This window comes from Oxyura jamaicensis, unplaced genomic scaffold, assembly GCF_011077185.1.
Source record: "Oxyura jamaicensis isolate SHBP4307 breed ruddy duck unplaced genomic scaffold, BPBGC_Ojam_1.0 oxyUn_random_OJ70162, whole genome shotgun sequence".
NCBI lineage: Eukaryota > Metazoa > Chordata > Aves > Anseriformes > Anatidae > Oxyura > Oxyura jamaicensis.
The window spans coordinates 1-14,147 of record NW_023309814.1 but is presented as its reverse complement, the minus strand read 5'-3'; the positions used below and the strand labels follow the sequence as shown (position 1 = coordinate 14,147).

Genomic DNA, 14,147 nt, shown 5'->3' with positions numbered 1-14,147 from the left:
CAAATCCAGTTGGAGGCCGGTCACTAGTGGCATTCCCCAGGGCTCGGGGCTGGGAGATGAGTGGCTGGAGAGCTGCCAGGCAGAGAAGGACCTGGGAGTGATGGTTGATAGTCGGCTGAATATGAGCCAGCAGTGTGCTCAGGTGGCCAAGAAGGCCAACAGCATCCTGGCCTGTATAAGAAACAGTGTGGCCAGCAGGGCCAGGGAGGTGATCGTCCCCCTGTACTCGGCTCTGGTGAGGCCGCACCTCGAGTACTGTGTTCAGTTTTGGGCCCCTCGCTACAAGAAGGACATGGAGGTGCTTGAGCGAGTCCAGAGAAGGGCTACGAAGCTGGTGAGGGGCCTGGAGAACAAGTCTTACGAGGAGCGGCTGAGGGAGCTGGGCTTGTTCAGCCTGGAGAAAAGGAGGCTCAGGGGTGACCTTATCGCTCTCTACAGGTACCTCAAGGGAGGCTGTAGCGAGGTGGGGGTTGGTCTGTTCTGCCACGTGCCTGGTGACAGGACGAGGGGGAATGGGCTTAAGTTGCACCAGGGGAGTTTTAGGTTGGATCTTAGGAAGAACTTCTTTACCGAAAGGGTTGTTAGACATTGGAACGGGCTGCCCAGGGAAGTGGTGGAGTCACCATCCCTGGAGGTCTTTAAAAGACGTTTAGATGTAGAGCTTAGGGATATGGTTTAGTGGGGACTGTTAGTGTTAGGTCAGATGTTGGACTTGATGATCTTGAGGTCTCTTCCAACCTAGAAATTCTGTGATTCTGTGATTCTATGCCCTCAAGGACAGTTTCCCAGGGGATCCCAGCCAGTAATTCCTTGAGCAGCCAGAAGTTTGCTGTCCTCAAGTTCAGGGTCCTGACTCTGCTTTTTGCCAGACCCATATTCCTCAAGATCACAAACTCCACAAGGGCATGGTCGCTAAAGCCCAGGCAGCCTCCAGTCTTAACCTCTCTAATGCTCTCTTCCACATTGGCGAGCACCTGGTCTAGTAAGGCTTCACCTCGGGTCGGTCCGTCTATTACCTGGACCAGGAAGTTATCCTCAACAAACTCCAGGAATCTCCTGGATTGCCTGGAACCTGCTGTGCCACTACCCCAGCAGATATCTGGGTGGTTGAAATCCTCCATCAGGATAAGAGCTTGTGAGCATGACAGTTCTTGCAGCTGAAGCAAGAAGGCCTCGTCAACAGACTCCCCCTGATCAGGTGGCCTGTAGCAGACCCCAACTACTAGATATACTTTACTGGACAGATCCTTGATTTTCACCCACAAGCTCTCAACCTGGTCATGGCTGTTTCTCAGGCACAGCTCTTCACAGTCTATCCACTTCCTAACATAGAGGGCAACTCCTCCTCCCCTCCTTCCTCGCCTATCCCTTCTGAACAGTTTATAGCCATCAACGGCCACACTCCAGTCGTGGGAATCATCCCACCAGGTTTCTGTGATGGCAGCTACATTATAGTTTCCTACTAGCACTGTGGCCTCCAGCTCCTCCTGTTTGTTACCCATACTGCGTGCATTAGTGTAAATGCACCTCAGCTGGGCCACCTTTTGGGAGGGAGAAGCCCTAATACCCTTCTGACCATACTCAGGTGTTTCCATAGTTACCAACTTCTCACCAACCCTTGTGTCCTTCCTGCAAAATGTCCTGTCATCCTCATCCTTCACCAAGACACAAGACTGCAAGGTCTTGCTAGCACATTCCTCACCCACAAGAACTGGCATGTTACATTCAGGCTCCTTTCTAGTGTCCCCGGTTCTACCCTCACCCCCCTTCATACCTAGTTTAAAGCTCTATCAATGAACCCTGCCAACTCCCATCCTAAAACCATTTTCTGCTATTATGGGACTATTAAACAGTGAGTGAGTCTTGCTGATCACTCCTTGGCTCTCCAGTTGACGAATTAGCTTATGAATGTGAATCAGGGAATCTGTATTGCTGCTTCCGCTCCGTTTCAGGGTCTTTCCACTCAAAGCCACTTTATTCAGCGTTTCTCTCCCCTCAGGGAGTATGTTTTCCTTTGGGCTTCTTGACTCCTAATTACTTAAAAACCTCTTTCTCTTAAAACTTTTTAGTTCTTTTTAGTTTTGGGTAGGGGTAGCTCAACAATTCCCTGAATCCTCTCTGGATGTATTCTTCGTTCTCCTTCACACACTAGATTCCCTAAATACTTGAGTTCTCTTTCTATGTATTGTAATTTATTTCCCAGTCCTTTCAATCCCTGTTTTCCCAGAAAGCTGAATAGCTTGTTAGTGGCTTCCTGTTTTCTCCTGTCCTGGGAATAAAAGATCATCCACATACTGTAACAGTAACACCTCCTTTGGAAGTATGGAATTGTCCATCTGTATTGCTGTTTCTGCTCCATTTCAGGGTCTTGCCACTCAAAGGCAAATATATCTTTGCTCCCAGGGTCTGAGAGCGCCCCATTAATAACACCGCTATTCCAGCCTAATAATTTACTATTCGAATGCCCAATTTCATTACCAAATCCTTTCCCAACAAGTTAGTCCCTGCCTCGGGTGCATACAATAATTGCCCAGTAATCGTTCTATCCCTAGTCTCAGCTTGGTGTACCCCAAAAGTGGCACTGTTATCCTAGTCCCTTTCCCCCCCCCCCCATCACATTTAGGGTTTCATTAGTTAATTTAAGCCCTGATAATTTACAGGCCAGCTATGACCTAGCTGCCTCAATGTATTGGGTTCACATGACAAGGTTCTGGTAGCGGGGAGGGGGCTGCAGTGGTAGCCCCTGTGAGAAGAATCCAGCAGCTGCCCCATGTTAGATAAGGGCCAGTTTCAGCTGGCTCCAAACGGGCCCACCGCTGCCCAGAGTAAAGCCATGAGCAATGAAGTTTGTGCCTCTGAGAGCACATCCAAGAAAAGGAAAAAAACCTGCTGCACAACAGTAGCTGGGAGAGCAAGGAGTGAGAAATCTCCCTTCAGACACCAAGTCCATGCAGAAGGAGGGGGAAGAGGCGCTCCAGGTGCCAGAGCCAAAGCCCCCCTGTGGCCTGTGGAGAGGCCCCTGGTGGAGCAGCCTGATACTGCCCCCCCCAGGGGATCCCAAGCTGGACCAACCCGCTCTTGATGAATAGACCCTGTGGCACAGACCAAAACCTGGAGCAGCTCCCAGAGAGCCGCTGCATGTGGAAAAACCCACACAGGACAAACCCAGGAAGGTCGGCACCTGTGGTGGTTTTACTGTGCTAGGCAGCTGAACACCACAACCGCTCTCTCACTCCCCCTCCTCAGATGAGGAGGGGAAGAAGTAAAGGAAAGAACAATTCACAGGTTGAGATAAGGATAATTTAATCAAAGGAAAAAAATATTGAAGAAATATTGTTTTTAATTAAACAATTTAACTAAAGGGAAAAAAAGGGAAAGGAGAATAGGGAGGGGGAAAGGGGAAAACAAAACAAAACAAAACAAAACAAGTAAAGGCTATGTGGAAGTGCAGAAGAAAGAAATTCCTCTCTACTTCCCACAAATGAGCGATGCTTGACCACGTCCTTGAAGCAGGGCCTCAATGCACGTAGCCGATGTTTGGGGGGAGGACAGACGTTTTCGCAACGAGACCCCCCCCCCCCCCCCCTTCTTCCTTTTTCCACCTTTTATTGCTGAGTGTGACATCATATGGTATGGAATATCCCTTTGGTTGATTTAGGTCAGCTTCCCTGGTGATGTTTCTGTCTCACTTTTTTGCCCACCCCCTAGGAGGGTTAGAGAGAGTCCTGATGCTGTGCCAGCACTTCTCAGCAGCAGACACAACACCAGTGTGATACCACTGCTGTTCTAGCTACAAGTGCAGAGCGCAGCACTGTATGGGCTGCTGCAGGGAAAGTTAACATCCCAGCCAGACCCAGTACAGCACCCTGCAGGAGGGACCCCACACCAGAGCAGAGGGTAGAGCGACCATGAAGGAGGGGTGGGAATGAAGTACCAGGAACTGACTGTAGCCTCCGCTCCCGCCCCCCCCTGCACCACTAAGGGCGCCGAAGAGGTGGAAGAGAGTGGATGGGGGAAGGTGCCCCCAGCTTGTTTCTCTGTTCCTCACCGCTCCAGCCCATCAGCAATAGGTAATAAATTATATTAATCTTCCTATGCTAAGTCTGTTTTGCCCGCGATTATAACTGTAGAGTGATCCCCACTGAGGTACTTTTTTCAGTTATCAGGGAACTAGCTTTCTGAGAAGCCCTGACTTCCCTATTCTGAATTTATAACAGCAATCTCTCCCCCTGCTTCCAGTCTGGATACTCCTATTTGAAGTGGACGGCCTGGCCACACTTATAACATCTTCTCAAAGCCTGTCCCTGCTAGGATTTAGAGTGTAACACTGGTAGTTTTCCTTGCCTGCCATTCCTTCATCTCTCTTTCTCTCCTTTCCATCCTGGGCCCGAAAGTCCTTCTGTCTCCAACCCTCTGCCTCACTACCCGGCACACTGTGAATACCATGAGTTTCACTCTGATTTTCCTTCTCATCTCCCCTTCTGACATACACCTGCAGGGCCTCCCACAGGAGGGCCTCCAGTGACTGTTCACTCCATCCTCCCACCTTCTGGAGCTTTTTCTGAATATCTGGCCAAGCTTTAACACAAAATGAACTTTCAAGAGCCCTTGGGCTACCTGGTCCTCAGGATTCATCCCCGAGTACTTTCTCATTCTGACCCTGAGTCTCTCATATGATTTCTATGTTGTGGGTTGTTATTATCCCAGTTGGATAAGCGGATATTTCTGCTCTGTCAGAATTACTCTCGGTCCGGGGGGGTGTTAGTTCTTTCCAATTCTTGCATAGCTGCCTGCCAAATCATTCCTCTCCTAAACATTCTTCTCCAGTGAATAACATGCTCAAGATTGGCATACCCGCCCCCCCCCTCCCCCCCCCGAATACAAATTAGTCTTTAGAAACTGATTTGACTGTTCTGCTAGTCCTCAATTAAAGCCTTTGTTTATTTAAAAAAAAAAACAAAAACAAAAACAAACAAACAAAAAACCAAACACAAACAAACAAGCAAACAAAAAAACTTCTTTAAACTCCTAACCCCTCTGCTGGTAACCTCTCTGCTGATAAGGGGGGAATTCACATAACATATTTGCCCTTGTCCCACTGGAACCTCCCTAAGAGGATACACAGTTAGTGTTAGTACTGTTAGTATCAGGGAAGGTGAAATTCTCAGTATGTCTTCTACATTCTTCTAATTCTTTCCTGAGACTAGAGTGCATTCCTCCAGGGACAGCGTCAATTGCAGTCCCTGTCTCCCCTCCTGGAGCAGCTGCCACTGCCTCCAGTGCAATATTAGGATTATAGGGAGCATAACTTGATTCCTCCTCCAAAAATGGAACCTTATTGTTTACATATAAATTTCAAAGCCTGAATTTTCATCAGAATTTTGGCCAATATACTGAATTTCTTTTTTTTTACTTTTTAGGCAAGAAAATTACGCAATATTTAACCCTTTTTTTTTTTTTTTTTTTAAATAAATCTTTCTCCCTAGTTTTTGGGTTGTTTTTCCAAATCCTTATTCTCTCCAAAGGACTATCTTTAGGCACAATCCCGGAGTCTCCAACCCCACCCTGCTGACTCTTGGAACCCTTAATCCCCATCTCTTCCTGACGTGCTGCTGTGGACTTGACCACTCACAGGGTACCACACGCCTTCACCTAGGATTAGGACAGAGGTGGGGTGTACTGCCAAGCACCTCACTTCACCGTGCTCAGGGTACCGTACACCTAAGGGCCAAAACCCCCCGAGACTCTCTTTCGCTCGTCTCTCATTGCTTCGTCCGTCTCTGGCCACGACCCTCGCGGGACTATGGAACCACGGATCGAGACTCCACACTCGCTTCACACTAAAAGTGCATCTCATTCACACTCCATACAAGAGTCTCCCAGAACCCAACCCGAGGCAAGATATGGTAAAGTTTGCCTTACCTCGGTCTGTGCATGGCTTCCCGGTCTGGGTTATCAGCAGTTATTGCTGTGTCTGTGGTGTGTCAGTTCTGGCCTCCCTTCTCCCCAGTGCTTCGCAGACCCTGTCTTCAGATTAACAGTCTCGGTCCTTTGTCAGCCATACTGAGACAACCCACCACCCCCGATGGGACTGCTGAAATCAGCAGGGTGCACCTTCGTGTCTGTGGTGGCAAGAACTCTTCAGTAGGTGACAAGATCCTGGACGAGCCCTCAAATTGTGAGAAAAATCTCAATAATTTTCTTCAGACAGGATCTTCTGTGAAGCTATTTTATTCGCGATTGCAATGGCAGGCATCCTGCAAGCAGGAGCACACAGTAAAAGTTTATCATAACCTTATATTCCCTATTACCCAACATCTAATTTCTCCCCCGTTTCCTCATTGGCTGAGTACTACAGGTTCATAACCTACTCGACGCTCTTCTATACCATATATGTACAATTTGATTTGACCAACCATTAATTTCTCTCTTTTTTTTTAATTTCCCTTCTTCTCTCATGACTAGAGGGCCCGCGATTTATGTTTTGACTGATTTCCTACTGCTCATCCAGTTTTTCTTAGCTATCCTCCTTATTTTGGGACAGTGGGACCTTCCCCTTATCTTCTTAACATACTCCCACTGCTATGCTGCACAATCACTTTTGAACATGCAAGGCTAGTGGAATTTTCCACTGCAAAAGCACCTTATATTGCAAAAACACAACTTTGTTTCTCACAAGATGGCAGGTCTGCATCTGGCAGGCACATGGAGTGTTCCCTCAGTGGCAAGAAATGCGCAGGGAAACTGGGCAGGCTCCCCACGAACAGGAAACACTTCAGGACTGATATTCGTGGCTCCACACGAGGCAACAACAGTGATCCATCAGCAATGGGGATGATTGTCCATGAGAGTTTGTTTGACCCACAAGAGGGGTGACATCACTGGGAGGAGGTATCCAAGGGATGATGTCCACAGGAGGAGGTGTCCCAGCAGCCTCTTGGATTGTCCACGGCCCTTCCAGTGCTTCCCAGCCTGGCCAAGACAGTTATGCGAAAAGACCAGGGCTGCCAAAATGACTGTGTTATTACCCTGGATCCATGCATGGCTGATATCACAGATGGGAACCAGCCTCACATTGCAGCGCCTGTCAGGATCAAGAAGCTGCAGCTGAAGGAAGAGGACCGCAGCAAGCTCAGCGACCACATAGCAAGGAAGTACCTGGAAGTGAAGCTGCAATGCTTCCCTCAGCCAGTGCAGCAGTGCATTGAAAAGAAGCATTGATTGCTGCCCAAAGATTCCTGTTCTGGGGCTAACCCCCTACCACTACAACGTCCCTGTGTCCGTTTCATCAAGCCCAAGTCCCTTCTCCATCCAAACCAGGTGAAGCAGAAGAAGCTTGGGGCATCCATCGCCTGCCCAGCGGCCTCCAGGACACCACGCTCCTGCCCAGTGCCTGTCTATTTCCACAGCTCTAAGGCCATGCTCATGCCCAAGGTTCAGCATGAGGCCCTGGAGCTGCACATCCACATCAAAAGGCTGCAGCACAGTGGGGACCAGCTCGGCACAGAGCATCCATCACAGCGAGTGACATGGCACATGACACATGCCCATGTCACTTGTGCCAAGCCCGTGGCACCAAAGGTACTGGAGCGGTGCTGATGGGCAGCAGCATCCACTCCATGTGGGATAAGATTTGCCAGCAGCAACAGAAGACATCTCCACCGCTGCAGAGCTCTACATCCCAGCACAGCTGCCATCCAGCCTGCAGGAGAGGCAGGGCCATGCTGCATGGGGCTTCCAGTTTTCAAAAACCTAAATAAAAATATTTTCTTAAATAAAAATATTTGTTCATGAGAGAGCTCTGTGGCATCTCCCCCTGGCAGCATGGTAGGGTGCACTGGGGAAATCTCAAGAAAAGAAAGTCTTGTTCTTGTGTATAACAGAATCCCCAAAGCCACTGTTGCAATCTTGAAATACCTGCAGGCTGGGTAACAATTTAGGCTGTGACACATGGGTACCGGCCGGGCTGTACTGTCGCCCTGGGCAAGGGCCCCTTGGCTTTGGGCATCCTGCCATGATGGGGATGCTGCCCTGGGCTGCTGGCTGTTCCCAGATACCCCTGTGCTGCATCCCATAGAGGGGGTTGGGGCCCAGGATGGCATATCAGTGGGAGGAGATCTCCATGCAGGCTCTTGGCTTGTCCATGGCCCTCCCAGCTCTTCCCAGCCTGCCCAACAGGGCATTATGAAAAGACCAGGGCTACCAAACTGATTTTGTCAACATTCTGGGATCGTGTGTGGCTGACGCTGATAATGGGAAGCAGCCTCACACTGCAGCACCTGTCAGCATCTCAGAGCTACAGCTGAAGTAAGAAGACTGCAGCAATCTCTGCCAGCAGAGAGCAAGCAAGTGCCTGGAAGTGAATCTGCAACGCTTCCCTGGACCAGTGCAGTGGTGCATTGAAAAGAAGGATCAAGCACTGCCCAAACATCCCTGTGCTAGGGCTGGCCTGCTGCTGGCTGGCAGTGTTGTAGAGTGTGCTGGGGAAAATTCATAAAGCCTCCTTGTCCTTATTTATAACAGAATCCCCAAACCCACTGTTGCAATCTTGAAAATCTTTAGGCTGTGGCACGTGGTTATCTGCCTGGCTGTGTTGCCACCTCAGTCAGGGGCCCCTTGGCTTTGGGCATCCTGCCATCATGGGGACGCTGCCTGGGTCTGCTGGCTGTTCCTAGCTGCCCCCTGTGCTGCATGCCATGGAGAGGGTGGGCGGCCAGGATGGCTTCCCCCTGGCCTCCCTGTCTGGGGCCAGGGTCACACCCCAGCTCCCAGCTCCTCCCACACCCCACACCATACCCAATGCTCTGTCTAGACCTGCAACTCTATCAGCAACCCTCCTGCAGTCCTTTGTTTTCTGAACTGCCACTATCACCCTTGCCTTTTGGTTCTGGGTGACAGGCACTTCCTTCAGCTCCTCTGGCCTCTGTCAGTTTTTCCAACACCATCCGTAAAGCAGCACCCAAGCTCTGTGTTGTCCCTCACCAGCTCCCTTGCAGATCTGGTCACACACATCTCACCTGCTGCTTGCTGCCAGCCCAACGGACTGCCATCCCCATGATGCATGACACACCCCCAGCTGGCCATCCGTAGAGAGAATCACGACAGGTACTGGAGGAAAAGCACCTGGAAAGTCATTGTCCTGGTTTCAGCTAGGATAGAGTTAATTTTCCTCCTAGTAGCTGGTAGGGTGCTGTATTTGGGATTTAGGATGAGAATAATGTTGAAAACACCATGATGGTTTAATTGTTGCAGAGCAGTGCTTACACTAAGCCAAGGACGTTTCAGCTCCTCGCTCTGTGCTGCCACTGGGCAGGCTGGGGGTGCAGCAGGAGCTGGGAGGGGACAGACCCAGGACAGCTGACCCAAACTGGCCAAAGGGGTATTCCATACCATCTGACGTCATGCTGAACAATTAATATGGGGGGGCCGCCCGGGGGGGGGTCCGGCTGCTTGGGGATAGGCTGAGCATCACTCAGCGGGTGGTGAGCAATTGCACTGTGCATAACTTGTTTCATACACATTATTAGTAGTAGTACTATTATCATTATTATTATTTTTATTTCTTTTCTTTCCTAATAAACTGTCTCTATCTCAACCCACAGGCTTCACTTTTCCGTTTCTCTCCCCCATCCCAGAGAGGGAGGGGGGAGGGGGAGTGAACGGCTGTGTGGTGCTGAGCTGCTGGCCGGGTTAAACCACAACAGTCCTGTCGTGCTGTTTATCCTTTCCGGGGCCTGGTTTAAGATCATTATGTTACTGTACGGTGTAACACTGGCTTATGATATGATGAATTTGCTGGTCGTGAGACTAACCTGGTATTTGTACTCAGCACTGTCGTCGACTCTATACTTTGGAAATCATATATCAGAAACTCTTAACATTTATACCTATTACCTTTTTTCTTCAGGGAGACAATCTATGGAGCGGACAGGGGGAGATAATTTTTCCTACTTGTTCGCTCTCCCTTTCTCCTTCACCCCCCTCTTCTCCTCTGGGCTAGTTACAATAGCTCTTCAAGATTTTGAATATCCTTGGGATACTCAGACCAGCATGTTCTTGTTGTTATGTCTCCTGAATGCGCTTCAGGTTTTGTTTAAGGTTAAACAGCTACTTAGGAATCTCATGCAGAGATCTGTCCTGAGGCGGGATAGTTATGAGTGGCAGGGAGTGTGGGAGGATATGGGCAGGCATCTAGAGCAGTGGGCACCTCCAGTGCTTTGGAAATTTACCCCTGAACAACTGCAAAATCCTAAAAGACTGGTAGAATGCTTGAAAAAGGGGTGTCATCACCCTGGCAGTACCAGACATACAGAAATCACTGCAACATGTTGGGGCTTGGCCTATGCTTACCGAGCTGCATTCAAGGCCAATATAACCCCAGTGACAGACCCTGCAGCCACTTAAACCCCTGAGACAGGCTCAGCAGCCACTCCAAGCCCTACAATGGGCCCCAAGGCTGAGCCAGGGAAACAAACTGTAACAGTGTCAGTTGCACGTGTAACCAAGATAAAAAAATGGTTTAGAGAGTCAGATCGTTTAGAACGCAGAGAAAATCCTACTAAAACTACATATGGAGAAGACAAGGCCGGGCCATCAGAGGAAGAGGAGAATGAAGATGAAGATGTTGCTAAAACAACAACTACCTGAAACCTATACCAGCGTGAGTTATGAGATGTGCGAAAAGATTTCAGTTTTCATCCAGATGAAGTCAAGTGTACACAACCGATGCGGCGGAAGTTTGTATGGAGTGCACCATCATCATATGCCAGCTCATTGGCAGTAATGACCTGGAATGCCATGAGGAACCCACAGTGGATGAAGTGGCTAAACAACTCCAGCAGTACAAAGAAAGTCTCTCCTCTTCCTTATAGGCCTGGGTCTCGGCTATGGAGAAACTTTCTGAAGAGTTCCACCAACTTAAAGAGAATTTATCTTCCTCCCCACCTGTACAAACCAGTGTCTCAGCTATCAGGGGCAAGTGTCCTTCTGTTCCAGGAAGACACTATAGTGCGTACACACCCCATGCCACCCTGTGGTTTTACCTATGTGACCATGGAGAGGACATGAGAAAATGGGATGGAAAATCTACCTTGACTCTAGAGGCATGGGTACGTGAGTTGCAAGGAAAAACAACTGCAAAAGGGGGTTTCTCTGAGAAACTTGCTGCTCCAACTTCAGCAGGCAGTCCTCCAGACACAGAAATGAAGATTCTGATGAGGATTAGAGGGGCCCTGCCTCCAGCCAGGGGGAGGAAAGGGGCAATCAGATTTATTTAACCCATATTTATTTCTGGAGTGACGGGGGATCCCAGCACTTAACTGTATTGGAGGCTGAAGTGAGTCTAACTGGGAATGAGTGGCAAAAGCACTTATCACAGAATCACAGAATCATCTAGGTTGGAAGAGACCTCCAAGATCACCGAGTCCAACCTCTGACCTAACACTAACAAGTCCTCCACTAAACCATATCACTAAGCCCTACATCTAAACGCCTTTTAAAGACCTCCAGGGATGGTGACTCAACCACTTCCCTGGGCAGCCCATTCCAGTGATTAACAACCCTTTTGGTAAAGAAGTTCTTCCTAACATCCACCCTAAACCTCCCTTGGCACAACTTTAGCCCATTCCCCCTCGTCCTGTCACCAGGCACGTGGGAGAATAGACCAACCCCCACCTTGCTACAGCCTCCTTTAAGGTACTTATAGAGAGCTATGAAGTTGCCCCTGAGCCTCCTCTTCTCCAGATTGAACAATCCCAGCTCCCTCAGCTGCTCCTCGTAAGACTTGATCTCCAGACCCCTCACCAGCTTCATTGCCCTTCTCTGGACTCGCTCAAGCACCTCCATGTCCTTCTTGTAGCGAGGGGCCCAAAACTGAACACAGTACTCGAGGTGCGGCCTCACCAGAGCCGAGTACAGGGGGACGATCACGTCCCTGGCCCTGCTGGCCACATTGTTTCTGATACAAGCCAGGATGCTGTTGGCCTTCTTGGCCACCTGAACACGCTGCTGGCTCATATTCAGCTGACTATGAAACAATACTCCCAGGTCCTTCTCTGCCAGGCAGCTTTCCAGCCACTCATCTCCCAGCTTGTAGTGCCGCTTGAGGTTATTGCGCCCCAGGTGCAGGACCCGGCACTTTGCCTTGTTGAACTTCATACCGTTGGCCTCAGCCCATCGGTCCAGCCTATCCAGATCCTCCTGCAGAGCCTTCCTACCCTCAAGCAGATCGGCACACGCACCTAACTTGGTGTCGTCTGCAAACTTACTGAGGGTGCACTCGATCCCCTCATCCAGATAATCAATAAAGATATTAAAGAGAACTGGCCCTAGTACTGAGCCCTGGGGGACTCTACTAGTGACCGGCCTCCAACTGGATTTAACTCCATTCACCACAACTCTTTGCGCCTGGCTACCCAGCCAGTTTCTAACCCAACAAAGTGTACGCCAGTCCAAGCCAAGAGCAGCCAGTTTCCTCAGGAGAATGCTGTGGGAAACGGTGTCAAAGGCCTTACTGAAATCAAGGTAGACCACATCCACAGCCTTTCCCTCATCCACTAAGTGCGTCACTTTGTCATAGAAGGAGATCAGGTTCCTCAAGCAGGACCTGCCCTTCATAAACCCATGCTGACTGGGCCTGATCGCCTGCTTGCCCTGCAAGTGCTGCGTGATGACTCTCGAGATAATCTGCTCCAAGAGCTACCCTGGCACTGAGGTCAAACTAACAGGCCTATAGTTTCCTGGGTCTACCCTCCAGCCCTTCTTGTAGATGGGCATCGCTTTTGCTAGCCGTTACTGGCCTGGATGCTCTGTGAATCCTTGGCATAGACCATCTCTGAAGAGGGTATTTCAAGGACCCAAAAGGGTACTGCTGGGCTTTCGGCATAGCTGCCTTAGAGACAGAGGACATTAAACAGTTGTCTACCTTGCCCGGTCTCTTGGAGGACCCTTCTGTTGTGGGGTTGCTGAGTGTCGAAGAACAGCAGGTGCCAGTCGCTACAACAGCTGTGCACCAATGGCAATGTCGCACCAACCGAGAATCACTGATTCCCATTGTCCTGGTTTCAGTTAGGACAGAGTTAATTTTCCTCCCAGTAGCTGGTCTCTGCTCTACCAGGACGCACACCTGTTACATCAGGTGTCTGATTTTTATGCTCCTAGACTAATACATATTCATCACTATTCCTAGAAAAGGCGGGGTTATTATAATTAGTTCCTGGAATCCAAACCCTCTCTGGACGCATGCGTAGCAGTCTCTGGTGGTCTTTCTGGGGGTCTCTTGTGCTGAAGGCTCGTAGTCTTCCTCCCAGGCTTTCTCCTTTAGTCGTCCTTCAACTCCCCCTTTCTCCTTATTTGGTGGATCTCTTTGCCGGATATCAGAGGCTTGGGCAGTGTCCCATGCAAAAGTCAGCAGTTTCCTAAAAAAACTCCTTGGTCCTCTTATCTCCCAGACTAGAGTCTCAATGTTCACCCTTCAAACCCTCTATTTACACAAATTGCTGGATCGTTCCTTTGCATGATACAAGAACTATGTACACTAATCACTCTGTTTTTCTTAAATAGGAGCTTATATTTCATCATGCGGCCCTAGCATTGTTCCATACTGACACGAATCAAATAAGCACATTTCACAATCCCCCATTTCTTTTTTTTTCATGGTATTGATTCGTGTTTTTTTTTTTTTTTTTTTTGTTTGTTTGTTTTTATTCAATCGAGTCAATACTTGCCAAATTGGTACCAATTTTGGATCCTCTTTTGTTTTTATTATCATCAGGGAATGGGTCTTCCCTTACCCTGGTTCTGGGTCAACAGGTACCACAGATATTTGCATTCCTTGTATAACCGAGTGTATTAGTCAGGTAAAACAGGGTATTAAACATGGAATTATTGAATAATTAAACAACCCTCCACATATTCCCAATACAACTATCCCGATTCTAGTAAGCCAACCACCACCCATAAAGTCCCTCCATAATTCTCTTAAATTGATTTCATTCCAAATTTGAATTGGGACATGCACAATTTTCTTCATTTCTTTTTACAAGTTCATTCACAGCTTTTCCTTCACCATCAATATCTAAACAGCAGTTACTTAAGGTTAACTTTTCCACAGACTCCTCCTTCTTGTGCTAGCAAATAATCTAAAGCTA

General features: G+C 48.9%; 1 protein-coding gene across 1 annotated transcript; it reads right to left on the bottom strand.

Moving 5' to 3' along the window:
* Nucleotides 1-769: 769 nt before the first annotated feature.
* On the bottom strand, nucleotides 770-9,918 carry LOC118159406 (the record flags this gene model as incomplete). Its single annotated transcript, XM_035313992.1, has 2 exons — nucleotides 9,914-9,918; nucleotides 770-1,774 (listed from the first exon to the last, which is right to left on the bottom strand). A coding segment is annotated over exon 2 (1,003 nt), but the record flags the coding sequence as incomplete, so codon positions are not given.
* Nucleotides 9,919-14,147: the final 4,229 nt, after the last annotated feature.